The sequence below is a fragment of the Anolis sagrei genome, chromosome 1, assembly GCF_037176765.1.
Source record: "Anolis sagrei isolate rAnoSag1 chromosome 1, rAnoSag1.mat, whole genome shotgun sequence".
NCBI classification, from domain to species: Eukaryota; Metazoa; Chordata; class Lepidosauria; order Squamata; family Dactyloidae; genus Anolis; species Anolis sagrei.
Window position 1 is genome coordinate 1571320 of NC_090021.1, and position 16625 is coordinate 1587944.

The 16625-nt window shown below is 47.5% G+C and overlaps 1 protein-coding gene across 1 annotated transcript in view; it reads right to left on the reverse strand.

Annotated features, from left to right (window-relative positions):
* HADHA (hydroxyacyl-CoA dehydrogenase trifunctional multienzyme complex subunit alpha) overlaps window positions 1-16625 on the reverse strand; it is a 59880-nt gene that overhangs the window by 27725 nt on the left and 15530 nt on the right. Inside the window, exons 3-10 of the mRNA XM_060754799.2 lie at window positions 16241-16311; window positions 10941-11074; window positions 10655-10793; window positions 7427-7546; window positions 7227-7329; window positions 5704-5826; window positions 5446-5564; window positions 615-671 (exon numbers count right to left, since the gene is read on the reverse strand). Of these exons, the coding sequence (XP_060610782.2) occupies window positions 615-671; window positions 5446-5564; window positions 5704-5826; window positions 7227-7329; window positions 7427-7546; window positions 10655-10793; window positions 10941-11074; window positions 16241-16311 (866 nt within the window). The remainder of the gene's footprint in view (window positions 1-614; window positions 672-5445; window positions 5565-5703; window positions 5827-7226; window positions 7330-7426; window positions 7547-10654; window positions 10794-10940; window positions 11075-16240; window positions 16312-16625) is intronic.

Here is a 16625-nt window from a genome sequence, read left to right on the forward strand (position 1 = left end):
AGGGTAAGCTCTCGCTGTTAGCCCCAGCTTCTGCCAACTGAGCAGTTTGAAAACATGAAATGTGAGTAGACCAATAGGTGCTGCTCCGGCGGGATGGTAACGGTGCTCCATGCAGTCCTGCCATTGGGCCACATTACCTTGGAGGTGTCTATGGACAATGCCGGCTCTTCGGCTTAGAAATGAAGATGAGCACCAGAGTCCCAGAGTCAGACACCACTGAAACTTCATGTGAAGGGGAAACCATGAAAGGAGAATGAACTAACAAGACATGAGTGGAAGGATGTTCTGGACCCAAGTCTAGATCAGATGGACAAATGAGAGCAGGAACCAATGAATGGAGGCAAAGGTCGGCAAAGGAGGCACTGCAGGAAAGGGCACATGAAACATTACCTGTCCTCAGGTGAGTGGCTGAGCATGCTTATTGGTACAGCCCACGTGGCCAAGCCAAAGGATGCGCAAAGAGAAGAAAAACACACACCAAGCTGGAAGGAGGCATGCAGGCAGGCAGGCCAGAGTATGGGTCCATCTCACCCCCATACCCCAAACCGGAACCAGAAGCAGCCCCCAGCCCCTCTCCTCTTTCCCAGCCAGGGATCCAAAGGTCCTTCCATTACCTGGGACTCCGCAAGGTAGCCGGCTTCGTTCCCCTGCTCCAGGCCAGTCTTCACAACCTGAGTAAAGGAGGGACACAAGGTCAGCCATTCTCCCCCAAAGCATTTCTCTCCAGGGCACAAGAAGGAGACATAATTGATGGAGACACACCTCTGGGCAAAGCACGCTCGCTCAGGTGAGGCAGTCAGGAAGAAACTGGGCCAAGAAAACACCACAACAGGTGTGTGTGTAGGGGGGGGGGGGGTGCGGTGTTGCAAACATAACAAACAGTGCAACAAACTTACATAGTCCTTGTAAGCAATACAGAATAAGGCTTCTTCAGCTTCCTCCAAATGAGAGAGCAGGACAAATAATTGAGCACAATGCCTCAGCAAAGGCTTCTCAGAGCAAAAGCTGAACTGCATCCTAAAATCCATACAGTTATACCCCACCGGGTATACTAGTCCAAACTTACTAGTTGACCTACATTAGCAGCTGCACATAATAATCAACAGTATAAGGTTTTCTTTAACACACACACACACACACATACACGATCCTGTAATGACTTACTGTAACAATAGATACTACTACTACTAGTAGTAGTAGTAATACTATTACTATTACTACTAGTAGTAATACTACTACTAATAGTAGTAGTAGTAATAAATAATAAAAGCCACTTGTGTATCCACCGCCAAGACACCACACCTGCGAATCTAATGCACACCCTAATTTTGAGAAGGTAATTTAGTCAAAAAAGGTAAGCATTAGAATCGAGTAAATATGTTATATAGATATTTTTAAAGCCATCCTATTAAAAAAACAATTTTGAAAATAATTTTAAAAATGCACAATTAGCATAAAATAAATGCTAGGCTTTATTTATTTATTGCAGTTACTTATACCCCGCCCTTCTCACCCCCGAGGGGGGACTCAGGGCGGCTTACAAACAAAGGCACAAATTCGATGCCTGTCATATATAAAACAGTATATGTAAAACAGTATAAACATTTAGCAGCATTAAAACATATCACTACATAATATAATAAAAACAATTTCATGCACAGTGAAATTCAGAGTTCCGAAATGTCCATTCATTCCAACAATTCCTGCTCATCAATGGGTCCTTATTTTAGCTGCCAGAATGTCCAAAAGCTTGGTCCCAGATCCAGGTCTTCAGTTTTTTTCTGAACGACAGAAGGGAGGTCGCTGATCTGATCTCCCCGGGGAGTGAGTTCCATAGGTGAGGGGCCACCACCGAGAAGGCCCTGCTCCTCGTCCCCGCCAGCCTCGCTTGAGATAGAGGCGGGGTCGAGAGCAGGGCCTCCCCAGATGATCTTAAACTCCGAGGTGGGACGTAGAGGGAGATACGTTCGGACAAATACACTGGGCCGGAACCGTATAGGGTTTTGTAGGTTAAAACCAGCACTTTGAATTGTGCTCAGAATTGGATCGGCAGCCAGTGGAGCTGGCATAACAGGGGGGTGGTATGCTCCCTGTATGACGCCCCGGTGAGCAATCTGGCTGCTTCTCGCTGGACTAATTGTAGTTTCCGAGCAGTCTTCAAAGGCAACCCCACGTAGAGTGCGTTGCAGTAATCCAACCGGGATGTGACAAGAGCGTGGACCACCGTGGCCAGATCTGACTTCCCAAGGTACGGGCGCAGCTGGCGCACAAGTTTTAATTGTGCGAAAGCTCTCCCGGCCACCGCTGAGACCTGAGGTTCCAGGCTCAGCGGTGAGTCCAGGATCACTCCCAAGCTGCGAACCTGCGTCTTCAGGGGGAGTGTCACCCCGTCTAACACAGGCTGTAACTCTATGCCCTGTTCGGCCTTACGACTGACCAGTAGGACCTCTGTCTTGTCTGGATTCAATTTCAATTTGTTAGCTCTCATCCAGTCCGATACAGCAGCTAAACACCGGTTCAAGGTCTGGACAGCCTCCTTGGTGACAGGTGGAAAGGAGTGACAGATTTGGACATCATCTGCGTAGAGATAACATCTCATTCCGAAACTCCGAATGATCTCTCCCAACGGCTTCATGTAGATGTTAAATAACATCGGGGACAGAATTGAACCCTGTGGGACTCCACACAACAACGGTTGTGGGGTTGAACAGGTGTCACCCAGTAACACCTTCTGGGTCCGTCCCTCAAGGAAGGATCGGAGCCACTGCAGAGCAGTGCCCCCGAGCCCCATGTCCATGAGGCGACCCAGAAGGATACCGTGATCGACGGTATCGAAGGCCGCTGAGAGGTCCAGCAGAACTAACAGGGACACACTCCCCCTGTCCAGTTCCCTGCGCAGATCATCTACCAAGGCGACCAAGGCTGTCTCAGTTCCATGTCCCGGCCTAAAGCCAGACTGTGCCGGATCCAGATAATCAGTGTCTACCAGAAACCCCTGGAGTTGTGTTGCCACCACACGTTCCATGACTTTGCCCAAGTAGGGGAGATTGGAGACTGGCCGATAGTTGTCGAATTGAGTGGGATCCAGTGATGGTTTCTTCAACAGCGGTTTTATAATAGCTTGCTTTAAGCTCGCTGGAAATATTCCTTCCTGTAAGGAGGCATTAACCATCACCTTCACCCACTCCGCCAAACCCCCTCTGGCTTCCTTGATCAGCCAGGAAGGGCAGGGGTCTAGGATGCATGTGGTGGGTCGCACCTCTCCAAGGATCCTGTCCACATCCTCAAGCTGAACCAATTGAAAAGAATCCAATAAAACTGGACAAGCAGATGCTCTCGTTACATCCCCAGAGACTGCCGTTAACATGACGTCAAAGCCTGACCGGATCCGCTCAATTTTATCCGCGAAAGATCGAGCAAATGCTTCACAGCGAGCCACCGAGTTATCCGAAGCCTCGCTTTTTGGCGGATTTAACAGGCCCCTGACAACTCGGAAAAGCTCAGCTGGACGATTCTTCGCGGATGCAATATTGGCTGTGATGAATGTTTTCTGAGCCGCCGCAATTGCCACACCGTAGGACCTTAAAAAGGCATTCAGGTGTGTTTGAGCTGGATTGGTGGGATTCTGGCGCCACACGCACTCTAGCTTCCTCTTCTTTCGCTTCATCGCTGCCAGTTCCTCGGTAAACCAAGAAGCTGGTTTAGCTCGGTTACTCGAGAGGGGGCGTTCCGGAGCGATTGTGTCAATTGCCCTGGTCAACTCACTATTCCAGTGAAGGACCAGAGCATCGACAGAGTCGCCAGCCAAGGAGGTGGAAAAATCCCCAAGAGCCGTCAGAAAACCATTTGGATCCATCAGTCTCCTGGGGCGGACCATTCTAATGGGTCCACCACCCCTGCGGAGGTTAGAAGGCACAGTTAGTCTAAAACTGATCAGATGGTGATCGGTCCATGGCAATGGAGCGATGGTCGGCTCCTCCATCCCGTTATTTATTTATCTATCGTGTTCAGGGGCAACCAGTCAATTGTATTACATTTCTAACAGAACAAAACAAACAAACAAACAAACAAACAGACAAAACACAGATTTTGCAAGCTTGGTAGTGGATTAAATGTCCTTTGAGCAGTATCTGGCCACTTGGAGTGCCTCTGGTGTTGCCGCAAGGAGGTCCTCCCTTGTGCATGTGGCAGGGCTCAGGTTGCATTGCAGCAGGTGGTCAGTGGTTTGCTCTTCTCCACACTCTCATGTCGAGGATTCCACTTTGTGGCCCCATTTCTTGAGGTTGGCTCTGCATCTCGTGGTGTCAGAGCGCAGTCTGTTCAGCGCCTTCCAAGTCGCTCACTCTTCTGTGTGCCCAGGGGGGAGTCTCTCATTTGGTATCAGCCATTGGTTGAGGTGCTGGGTTTGAGCCTGCCACTTTTGGACTCTCGCTTGCTGGGGTGTTCCAGCGAGTGTCTCTGTAGATCTTAGAAAACGATTTCTTGATTTAAGTCGTTGACGTGCTGGCTGATACCCAAACAGGGGATGAGCTGGAGATGTCTCTGCCTTGGTCCTTTCACTATTGGCTACCACTTCCCGGCGGATGTCAGGTGGTGCAATACCGGCTAAGCAGTGTAATTTCTCCAGTGGTGTGGGGCGCAGACACCCCGTGATAATGCGGCATGTCTCATTAAGAGCCACATCCACTGTTTTAGCGTGTTGAGATGTGTTCCACACTGGGCATGCATACTCAGCAGCAGAGTAGCACAGCGCAAGGGCAGATGTCTTCACTGTGTCTGGTTGTAATCCCCAGGTTGTGCCAGTCAGCTTTTGTATGATGTTGTTTCTAGCACCCACTTTTTGCTTGATGTTCAGGCAGTGCTTCTTGTAGGTCAGAGCACAGTCCAAAGTGACTCCTCCCAGGTATGTGGGTGTGCTGCAATGCTCCAGTGGGATTCCTTCCCAGGTGATCCTCAGAGCTCGGGATGCTTGTCTGTTCTTGAGATGAAAGGCACATGTCTGTGTTTTAGATGGATTAGGGATCAGCTGTTTTTCCCTGTAATAGGCAGTAAGAGCACCTAGAGCTTCGGAGAGCTTCTGTTCTACCATCTCAAAGCTCCCTGCTTGAGCGGTGATGGCACGACCATCAGCATAGATGAAACTCTCTGTCCCTTCTGGCAGTGGCTGGTCATTTGTGTAGATGTTGAACTGAGTGACTCCCAGGTATTTGGGTGCGCTGCAATGCTCCAGTGGGATTCCTTCCTGCTTGGCTGAAAACCCATCAGTTTCGTATCCCACAGATAATAATTATTATTATTATTATTTTCTTTCTTACCCGCCTCCCCTCTTGGCTCGAGGTGGGTTACAGAACAATTAAAACACACAAACATTGCAAAAATTCCACAAACCCACACATTAAAATGTGTTTTGATACAGTAGCAGTCCCGCAGGAAGGAGGCCCTTACCGTAATGATGTTGAGAGGTGCTGGGTAGAGGCCTTTGGTCTGCTTCTGGACCCGTCCCTCCACCGTTTTGTAGATCTGTTGGCGCACGAAGGGGATGGCCATCGCGTAGTCCGTCACCCCTGCAAGGCAAGGCAAGGCAGAGCGGCTTCAAGGGGAGGGAACCTGGGAGGGTCCCCAGGGGCAGTCAAGCATGAGCTTGGCCCAGGAAGCAAAGGAGGGTCAGGGGATCCGCCAGGACGGTCAGCCAACCCCACTCACTCTGGACCAGGCCCTTGTCCTTCTTGCGGGAGACGGTCTTGTTGGCCAGACCCCGGGCGAAGAACACGGCCACCTCCTCCAGGTACTCCAGCGTCCGCTCCTCGGGGCTCTTGATGCCCGGACCTGCAAGCGCAAAGCGGGTCAAGGTGCCCAGAAGTGTAACATTTTAATTTGCCATCACCAGTTCACTACAGCTCATGCAAACTGTGGCAAAACAATGCAGGCTTTCACGGCTGGAACCACCGGGGTGTTGTGTGGTTTCTGGTTATATGGCCGCATTCTAGCAGCATTTGGAAGTGCCTGGGGGGAATCTTTTGTTGAGAGTGATTTGATGTGCCCGATTGTTTCCTCTCTGCTGTTTTGCTGTTGTAATTTTTGAGTTTTTTTAATACTGGGAACCAGATTTTGTTCATTTTCATGGTTTCTTCCTTTCTGTTGAAATTGTCCACATGCTTCTTGTGGATTTCGTTCATTTTCATTTTCAACCATGAAAATGAACAAAATCTGGCTCCCAGTATTAAAAAAGACTCAAAAATTACAACAGCAAAACAGTAGAGAGTAAACAATCAGGCACATCAAATCACTCTCAACAAAAGATTCCCCCCAGGCACTGCCATGCCATCAAATGCTAATCAAGGTGGTCAGTTGAAACATTCACCCCTAGCTCCAGCAGACAAGAGTCCTTTGTCCCACCCTTGTCATTCCACAGATATATAAACTCATTTTCCTAGTTCCAACAGACCTCACTACTTCTGAGGATGCTTGCCATAGATGCAGGCAAAACGTCAGGAGAGAATGCCTCTAGAACATGGCCATATAGCCTGAAAAAACCCACAAGAACCTAGTTACGAATGCTCTTTGGCAGGGAAGATGGAGCGACAGCCAGAACCGAGCATGGCTTCCAAAAGATGCCAAAAGCCTGTATATATATGTGTGTGTGTGTGCCTGTATCTGTCTGTCCTGTCTTCATATAATTGGCATTGAATGTTTGCCATTTATGTGTTCTGTGATCTGCTTTGAGTTCCTTTTGGGGCGAGAAGGGCAGAATTTACATACTGTAAACAACAACAACAATTATGATAACAACAACAACAACAATAATTATTATTATTATTTATTCCTCTTGATGCACCTAAAATCACATTTGCCTTTTTTAGCTGCTGGTGTAGGTTCAGCCTGTAGTCTTTAGAGCAGACATGGGCCAACTTGGGCTGTGAGAGCCGTTCAGCAGTGGAACTCTCTGCCTCGGAGTGTGGTGGAGGCTCCTTCTTTGGAGGCTTTTAAACAGAGGCTGGATGGCCATCTGTCAGGGATGCTTTGAATGCAATATTCCTGCTTCTTGGCAGAATGGGGTTGGACTGGATGATGGCCCAAGAGGTCTCTTCCAATTCTATGAATCTGTTAGGAATTGTGGGAGCTGGAGTCCAAAACACTTGGAGGAAGGCCCAAGTTTTCCCATGCTTGCTGTAAGTTAAGGAACTTGTATGGGAGCTCATGTGTGGTCAAAAGGGCCCCTGCCTCACCCAGAGGGTCCACCAGCTGGTCCACCAGGCCCATCTTCTTGGCTTTGTCGGCACGAATGTTGCGCCCGGTCAGCATCATGTCAAAGGCCGACGGGATCCCCACCTGAGGGAAGGAAGGGCAGCGTCAGGTACAGGGAAGGGAGGTATATGCTGACCGCTCCCCCTCTCCGGGCCCCATGAGGGTCCGCCCCTCCGCTCACCATCTTGGGCAGGCGCTGAGTGCCCCCGGCCCCCGGCAGCAGCCCCAGCAGCACCTCTGGCGTCCCCAGGACCGTCTTCTTGTCTTTGGTGGCGATTCGGTACTGGCAGGCAATGGCCACCTGGAAGGAAAGAGCCACAGAGAAGGGGAAGAAAGAAGGAAGGGTTCCATTGTGCATTTATAATGCATTTCAAAAAACTATGCATTTTAATATATGCACTTTTGCTGGTGTGTTTTAATGTATGCATTTTGTGGCAATGTGTTTTGACTGTGTTGTGCATCACCTCGCCGTAAGAGAGGTGAGCCACAAACAAACAAACAAACAAACAAACAATTATTATTATTAGGTTCTTGTGGGTTTTTTCGGGCTATAGAGCCATGTTCTAGAGGCATTTCTCCTGACGTTTCGCCTGCATCTATGGCAAGCATCCTCAGAGGTAGTGAGGTCTGTTGGAAGTAGGAAAAATGGGTTTATATATCTGTGGAATGGCTGGCGTGGGGCAAGGAGCTCTTCCCTGCTGCAGTTAGGTGTGAATGTTTCAGCTGATCACCTTCATTAGCATTTGAAGGCCTGCCTGAGCCTGGGAAAATCTCTGCCATACATCAAGGGAACCACTGACCGCATAGGGAAGCTGATGAGGAAACACAACATACAAACAATCTACAAACCCACCAAGAAAATCCAACAAATGCTACGTTCAGCAAAGGACAAGAGGGATCCTCTCACCTCCGCAGGAGTCTACTGTATCCCATGCAACTGTGGACAACGTCTACAGAGGGACCACCAAACGCAGCCGCATTGCCCAACACACGCATCAAGGAACATGAAAGGCACTGCAGACTCCTTCAACCAGAGAAGTCAGCCATAGCAGAGCACCTGAGGAACCAGCCTGGACACAGCATTTTATTGGAGAAGACAGAAATGCTGGACCACTCCAACAACCACCATGTCAGACTACACAGAGAAGCCATTGAAATCCACAAGAAGCATGTGGACAATTTCAACAGAAAGGAAGAGACCATGAAAATGAACAAAATCTGGCGACCAGTATTAAAAAACTGTAAAAAACTCTAAAATTACAACAGCAAAACAACAGAGAGGAAACAACCAGGCACAGATTAACACCTCTCAACAGGGGATTTTCCCAGGCTCAGCCAGGCCTTCAAATGCTAATGAAGGTGATCAGCTAAACATTCACACCTAACTGCAGCAGAGAAGAGCTCCTTGCCCCACCCCAGCCATTCCACAGATATATAAACCCATTGTCCTAATTCCAACAGACCTCACTACCTCTGAGGATGCTTGCCATAGATGCAGGCGAAACGTCAGGAGAAATGCCTCTAGAACATGGCTCTATAGCCCAAAAAAACCCACAAGAACCTAGTGATTCCAGCCATGAAAGCCTTCGACAATAAATTATTATTATCATTGAAGGTTTTCATGGCCGGAATCACTGGGGTGTTGTGTGATTTCTGGGCTGTATGGCCCTGTTCTAGCAGCATTTTCTCCTGAAGTTTCACCTTCATCTGTGGTTGGATCCTCTGAAGATGCCAGCCACAGATGCAGGCAGAATGCCAGGAGGAAATGGTGCTAGAACACATTGGCCATATAGCCCGGAAACCAAACATTTTTTATTTATTTATAGTATTTATACTCCTCCTTTCTCACCCCACAGGGCACTCAGGGCGGATTACCATGTACTCATACATGGCAAACATTCAATGCCATAGACACACAACATATATAAACAGACAGTCAGAGGCTATTTAACATTCCAATTTTCTGGCTACCAGGGGAGCTGTCGCTTCACAGTCCATCTGCGACACTGATGAAGTACTTTCCGCATTCCCCGCATACTTTTCCTGGAGATTTTTTATGGCCTCGTAAATTAGTTAAATAAGCCTCCCCACACATAGGTGGTACCTACATTTCCTACTTGACAGATGCAACTGTCTTTCGGGTTGCAAAGGTCGACAACAGGCTACACATAATTGGTTGGAAACCCACTCCAACCCGGGCTGGCTTCGAACTCATGACGTTTTGGTCAGTAGTGACCTTAATGCAGCTGACACCCAGCCAGTTGCGCCAACACCCCAATAATAACAACAATTATTTTTATTGGGGCTCTATCGCACAATTGCCACGCACCCCACAACCCTGCTCAGAGAGAAGACCCCTCCAAGGCTTCTGATTCAGGACAATCCCACGAAATGTTTTTTTTCCCCCATGTCCGGAGCGAAACTTGAGAAACTGCAAGTTGCTTCTGGTGTGAGAAAATTGGCCGTCTGCAAGAACGTTGCTCAGGGGATGCCTGGATGTTTTACCATCCTGTGGGCAGCTTCTCTCATGTCCCTGCATGGGAAGCTAGAGCTGAGGTGGGAGCTCAACCCACTCCTCGGATCTGAACCGCCAACCTGTTGGTCAGCAGTCCTGCCGGCACAAGGATTATCCCCAAGGCCGTTCTTCAGACACTCCTCTCCAGATCCAGAGGAACATCCCAGCCTCTCAGGGCCAGAGGAGACAAACCAGCAAGGATCCAGGAGTTTGCAAGACCAGCCCAGCCTGCCTGCCCAATGGGGAAGCATGATGGGACTCGCTACCCAACAACATCACAAGAGTCAACGTTTTTGAGGTTTTAATTACACTCCGTTACACAATTTTTGTTCCTGAGTTATAAATGTTATTTATGTTTGTTTCCTCTCTGTTGATGTGCTGTTGTAATTTTAGAGTTTTTTTGTTTATTTTCATGGTTTCCTCCTTTCTGTTGAAATTGTCCACATGCATCTTGTGGATTTCAATGGCTTTTCTGTGTAATCTGACATGGTGGTTGTTGGTGTGGTCCAGCATTTCTGTGTTCTCAAATTACAACAGCACAACAACAGAGAGGAAAGTAACAAGGACATCTAATCACCTCTCAACAAAAGTTTGCTCCAGGCACTGTCAGGCCATTATATGCTGATCAAGGTGGCCAGTTGAAACATTCACACCTAGCTCCAGCAGACAAGAGTCCTTTGTCATTCCACAGATATATAAACCCTTTTTTTCTAGTTCCAGCAGACCTCACAACCTCTGAGGATGCTTGCCATAGATGTAGGCGAAATGTCAGGAGAGAATGCCTCTAGAACATGGCCATATAGCCCGAAAAAACCTACAACAACCCACTGCAGAGAAAGCTCAAATTGTCTTTGGTCCAGAAATATGGGGTACCCCTTCCTTCTTGGGCCTTACCTCCAGGCCCCCTCCAAGGCAGGAGCCACTGATGGCGGCCACAATGGGCTTGGGGGACTTCTCCAGCTTGTCCATCATCTTCTGTCCTTCCCGAGAGAGCTGGACGATTTCTTCGTTCGATTTGCAGGCCTCAATCATGCTGCAAGCAGAAGGGAGAATCATGCATTGCGGAATTCTTTCACGGCCGGAATCCCTGGTGGGTGGCAAAACCCACTCCCCAAAGATGGGTGCCCACCCCCCACCAAAGGCCCCACTAGCCCACCCCCGCCTCCTTGGGCAAACCTACTTGATGTCGGCCCCAGCGATGAAGCACCCCGGCTTTCCCGAGATGAGGACGGCGCTGCTGACGGCATCGTTGGCCCAGATTTCGTTCATGACTTCCGTGAATTCGGCTTGCAGTTGAACAGAGAGCGTGTTCACCTGCAAAAAGAGGCAAACTGAGACCAAGGTGGGCAAAACGGGTCTGGGGCGGGATGGGGAACATCTTCCCCAATCTTTTGTGACCGGGATGTAGCACAGTTGGCTAATCACCGGCTGTTCGAAGCCCGAGTCGGATTGAGCACCCAACTGTCAAGCCTAGCTTACTGTCCACCTAAGCCAGTGCTTCTCAACCTTCCTAATGCCGTGACCCCTTAATACAGTTCCTCATATTGAAATATATTCAGACTTTCTGTATATATCTCAGATTTCAATATTAATGTCAAAAATACGTAATATGATTTTACATAGGACTAGCCATACCCTGCCACACGTTGCTGTGGCCCACTCTGGTGGTCATGGGGGTTCTGTGTGGGAGGTTTGGCCCAGTTCTATCATTGGTGGGGTTCAGAATGTTCTGTGATTGTTGGTGAACTATAAATCCCAGCAACTACAACTCCCAAATGTCAAGATTCTGTTTTCAGTTGTAAATAAGCAATTGTCCTATTTAAATAAGCTTCAACATTCATTACTAAAAATTCTAACTTTAGAGGCCATTTCAAATGTGGACACTGCAGTTGCTGTATACCAGTGATTCTCAACCTTCCTAATGCCGCGACCCCTTAATTCAGTTCTTCAGGTTGTGGTGACCCCCCAACCATAACATTATTTTCATTGCCATTTCACAACTGTGATTTTGCTACTGTCATGAATCGTAATGTAAACATCTGATATGTAGGATATGTTTTCATTCATAGGACCACATTTGCCACAAATACTCAATATGCCCAAATTTGAATACTGGTGAAGTTGGGGAGGGGGTTGATTTTATCATTTGGGAGTTGTAGTTGCTGGGACTTATAGTTCACCTACAATCAAAGAGCATTCTGAACTCTACCAATGATGGAATTGAACCAAATATGGCACACACAATGCCCACAACCAAAAATACAAGAATTGATTGGTGAGCATTGACCTTGAGTTTTGGAGTTGTAGTTCACCTACATCCAGAGAGCAGTGTAGACTCAAACAATGATAGATCTGGACCAAACTTGGCACAAGTACTCAATATGCCCAAATGTGAAAACTGGTGGAATTTGGGGAAAATAGACCTTAACATTTGGGACTTGTAGTTGCTGGGATTTATAGTTCACCTAAAATCAAAGAGCTTTCTGAACCCCACCAAGGATAGAATTGGCTCAAACTTCCCACACAGAATCCCCATGACCAACAGAAAATACTGTGTTTTCTGATAGTCTTTGGTGACCCCTTTGACACCCCCTCGCGACCCCCTCAGGGGTCCCGACCCCCAGGTTGAGAAACACTGCTGTATACAGTCACTCACAATTAAAGATTTCACACATCCTATCTTAAAATTCAAGATACAACTAAGAACCTTTACTACCTGTCAATCAGACTAAATAGTATACTTAATTCAGTGTCCCCGTGGACTACTTTATGTGGGAAAAACAAGCAGAACCTGAAAAAGCTAGAATCCTTGAACATCGTTCTCGTATCAAAAATAAGGCTTCAGACTCTACCCTCTCCTCACACTTCGTAGAAAAATCTCATTCATACACTAGTTTTAAATTCTGTGCTTTAGAAAGAATAATCACAAAGCCTCGTGGAGATCAAAACAGCACTTTACTACAGAGAGAAGCATTTTGGATCTCTAAACTGCAGACAGTACACCCACAAGGGTTAAATGACAAATTAGAGCTCACTCACCCAAATACCTGGGAGTCACTCTGGACCGTGCTCTGACCTACAAGAAGCACTGCCTGAACATCAAGCAAAAAGTGGGCGCTAGAAACAACATCATACGAAAGCTGACTGGCACAACCTGGGGATCACAACCAGACACAGTGAAGACATCTGCCCTTGCGCTATGCTACTCTGCTGCTGAGTATGCATCCCCAGCGTGGAACATATCTCACCACGTTAAAACAGTGGATGTGGCTCTTAATGAGACATGCCGCATTATCACGGGGTGTCTGCGCCCTACACCACTGGAGAAATGACACTGCTTAGCCGGTATTGCACCACCTGACATCCGCTGGGAAGTGGCAGCCAATAGTGAAAGGACCAAGGCAGAGACATCTCCAGCTCATCCCCTGTTTGGGTATCAGCCAGCACGTCAATGACTTAAATCCAGACATAGTTTTCTTAGATGTACAGAGACACTCGCTGGAACACCCCAGCAAGCGAGAGTCCAAAAGTGGCAGGCCCAAACCCAACACCTCAATCCATGGGTGATACCAGATGAGAGACTCCCCCCTGGGCACACAGAGGACTGGGTGACTTGGAAGGCACTGAACAGACTGCGCTCTGGCACCACGAGATGCAGAGCCAACCTTCAGAAATGGGGCCACAAAGTGGAATCCTCGACATACGAGTGTGGAGAAGAGCAAACCACTGACCACCTGCTGCAATGCACCCTGAGCCCTGCCACATGCACAAGGGAGGACCTTCTTGCAGCAACACCAGAGGCACTCCAAGTGGCCACAGACTGGTCAAAGGACATTTAACCAACTACCAAATTTGCAAAATCTCTGTGTTTCTTTTTCTTTTTAATCTGTGTGTTTGTTTTGCTCTGTTAGAATTGTAATACAATGGTACGGTTGCTGATGACACGATAAATAAATACTTGCTTTCTGTAATCACCAGTAATTAAATGATATCCTTAAAAGGGAGTAACCTCTTGTATCTTATTGCTCGCAATTAAAAGCAGAAGCAGGCCATACTATATTGGAGTTTCTTTGCAGAGCCATTGATGCTATTAATGTAAGTAAATTTCTTGTTTTGTTTATATAAGAATTTTCAAAATATAATTGGGTGCCACTCAGCATATCTATTATTTTGTCCTCTCTAAATTTAGTAAAAACCACAGTACTATTACCTTTGATTTAATGTAAGAAGCCTGAAGAAGAGAATTTTGCTCTTGAAACAAGGACACAAAAGCATCCGGGGAACCTTGTTGACTCCCGAGTTGGCTGAAAGCAGGGGAGCATTTGCACAGCTAAAGCTTGTGCGCCAGCTGCGCCCGTACCTTGGGAAGTCTGACTTGGCCACGGTAGTCCACGCTCTGGTTACATCTCGCCTAGACTACTGCAACGCTCTCTACGTGGGGTTGCCTTTGAAGACAGCTCGGAAGCTCCAACTAGTCCAACGCTCGGCAGCCGTGATTTTAACAGGAGTGGAGCGCAGGGAGCATACAACCCCCCTGTTGCGCCAATTCCACTGGCTACCGATCTGCTACCGGGCTGAATTCAAAGTGCTGGCGTTGGCCTTTAAAGCCCTAAACGGTTCTGGCCCAAGCTACCTATCTGACCGCATCTCTGCCTATGAACCCACCAGGACTTTGAGATCTTCCGGGGAGACCCTGCTCTCGATCCCGCCTGCTACTCAAGCTCAGCTGGCGGGGACGAGAGATAGGGCCTTCTCGGTGGTGGCTCCTCGGCTGTGGAACGCCCTTCCCACGGACATTAGACTAGCACCATCTCTATTGGTATTCCGCAAAAAAGTGAAGAGCAGGAGTTCGAATAATTAGTGCAATGATTGTTAATGAACACTGGAATGAAACAATGGATGAAGAATCTGGAACATGTTTTTGATGACGAGACAACAGTGAATGGGTATTGTAGTAACTGTTTATTAATTGTGTAATGTGTTAGGTTGTTAACTGTTTCTATACTGTAGCACTGAATTTTTGCAGTTCGTATTTGTTGTGAACCGCTGTGAGTCGCCTTCAGGCTGAGAACAGCCGTATAGAAGTCAGGTAAATAAAATAAATAAATAAATAAACAAACACGAACTGTTTCCAGTTTTGACACTCTCAAGGTTGTGGAATACAACGTGAACTTTTGTTGTAACATTACGGACATATTCTCAAATGGACTAAACACAATGTGAACTGCCTTTAAGTTTGATATATTCATTAATGTATATGTCCCATAAAATTATGTTGTAAACCGTATATATTTTGTGCGTTTCACTATTGAAGTTACTTAAACTTGTACCTATGTTGAAGCTTATTGAAATAGGACAATTGCTTATTTACAACTAATTTATAGATATCTGTGTTATTAGAGAAGATTCTATTTTCCCCAAACTCCACCAAATTTGGACACAAGACCCCTAACAACCCAATGTATGTCCTTCACTCAAAAAAATTGATTTTGTCATTTGGGAGTGTGCAGTGGCCAAACCTCCCACACAGAACCCCCATGTGGGCCACAGCAACGCGTGGCAGGAACAGCTAGTAACATAATAAAAGTCAAACAAATAGGGCCTGTGCAGGTACAACTGCACCAGGAGCTCCAATTTTGTTTGCTTTGCATTTAATGTCTGTTGTAGTCCTAAGTTTCAGGGACTGCAGATAGGTGGCTTCTTTTGGCTGCAATCATAGGGCAAGCCACCTGTCAATGATAGTTAGGTTCCCTGGTCCCGCCCCCTTTTTGGGTTTTAGAGGGAATAGGGACAATTTTGGGTTCAGTCCACACAGAGAAGCCTTTCACACAGGACATAATACCAAGAGCTCCTGTAGAAAGCTTCGTCTTCTACGGCTTGGCTGGGGAGATATACAGCCCACAGCTTGGCTGGGGTTATACAGCCCTACATCTCCTTTGCGGAGGGACTTCAGTCAGCCATCACGGAAACCTGAGTTCTTTTCCCTGGAAGTCTACAAAGCTCTGCTTGGTAAGGGTCACTCGCGGAAGCCAGAAGTAGTTGGTACCGGGTGCAGGGGCTCCACGGCAACAGAGGCAAAGACAGACTGCCCAGATTAGAAGTTAAGGATTTTCCTCTTAGCTAAAATACAGTTTATGAAGATAGTGCCTGTTCCCTGTGGACAAGCTTGAGAGAGAGCCAATAGACTGCTAAGAAAGCCTTAAAGTACCTGTTTGTTTTCATTAATAAGGAACTTTGTTGAACCTTTAAGCCATCTAACGACTCTGTTTTAAGGAAATCCAAAGGCCTTTAATCTGAGGCAGCCCCGGCATCCCGTTGGGCACACAGTATTTATGTCCTGTCTACAGTTTTATGCACAGGTCCAGTGTGCAACAGCACAGGCCTTTCTCCTTTCAAAGCACTCCAGTCTCAACCTCCTTTGTCTTCTGGGAGGGCTTTCCACCTGCAAAACCAACCCTGCCCACAATGGAGGAAACCTACCTTGGAGTTTGGAGAGTTAAACCGCACCACCGCAACGTCGCCTTTGATGTCATAGTTGACGTGCGTCCGAGCTGCAAGGAGAGGCGCAAGTTAGGGTTGCTGCAAAGCTTATAGGAACAGCAGCGGGAATGCAGGAAAAGAATGGGCTGGGTCCTCCACAGAATGCAAACGGGGACGAACACGTGACTTCTACACCTTTGTTTTCCCATACCATGAGGTCATTTCCCCCAGATACACTGGACTGGATGGCCATCATCAACAGGCATGTTGTCTATAGCCAACCTCTTCAGAAAGGGACCAGGCTGGGGACAGTGGCTGTGCATTGCCTCCTTTTCCTTGCAGAAGCTCTATTTCCATCCTTGCTTTCTCTCTCTCTCTTTTAAAG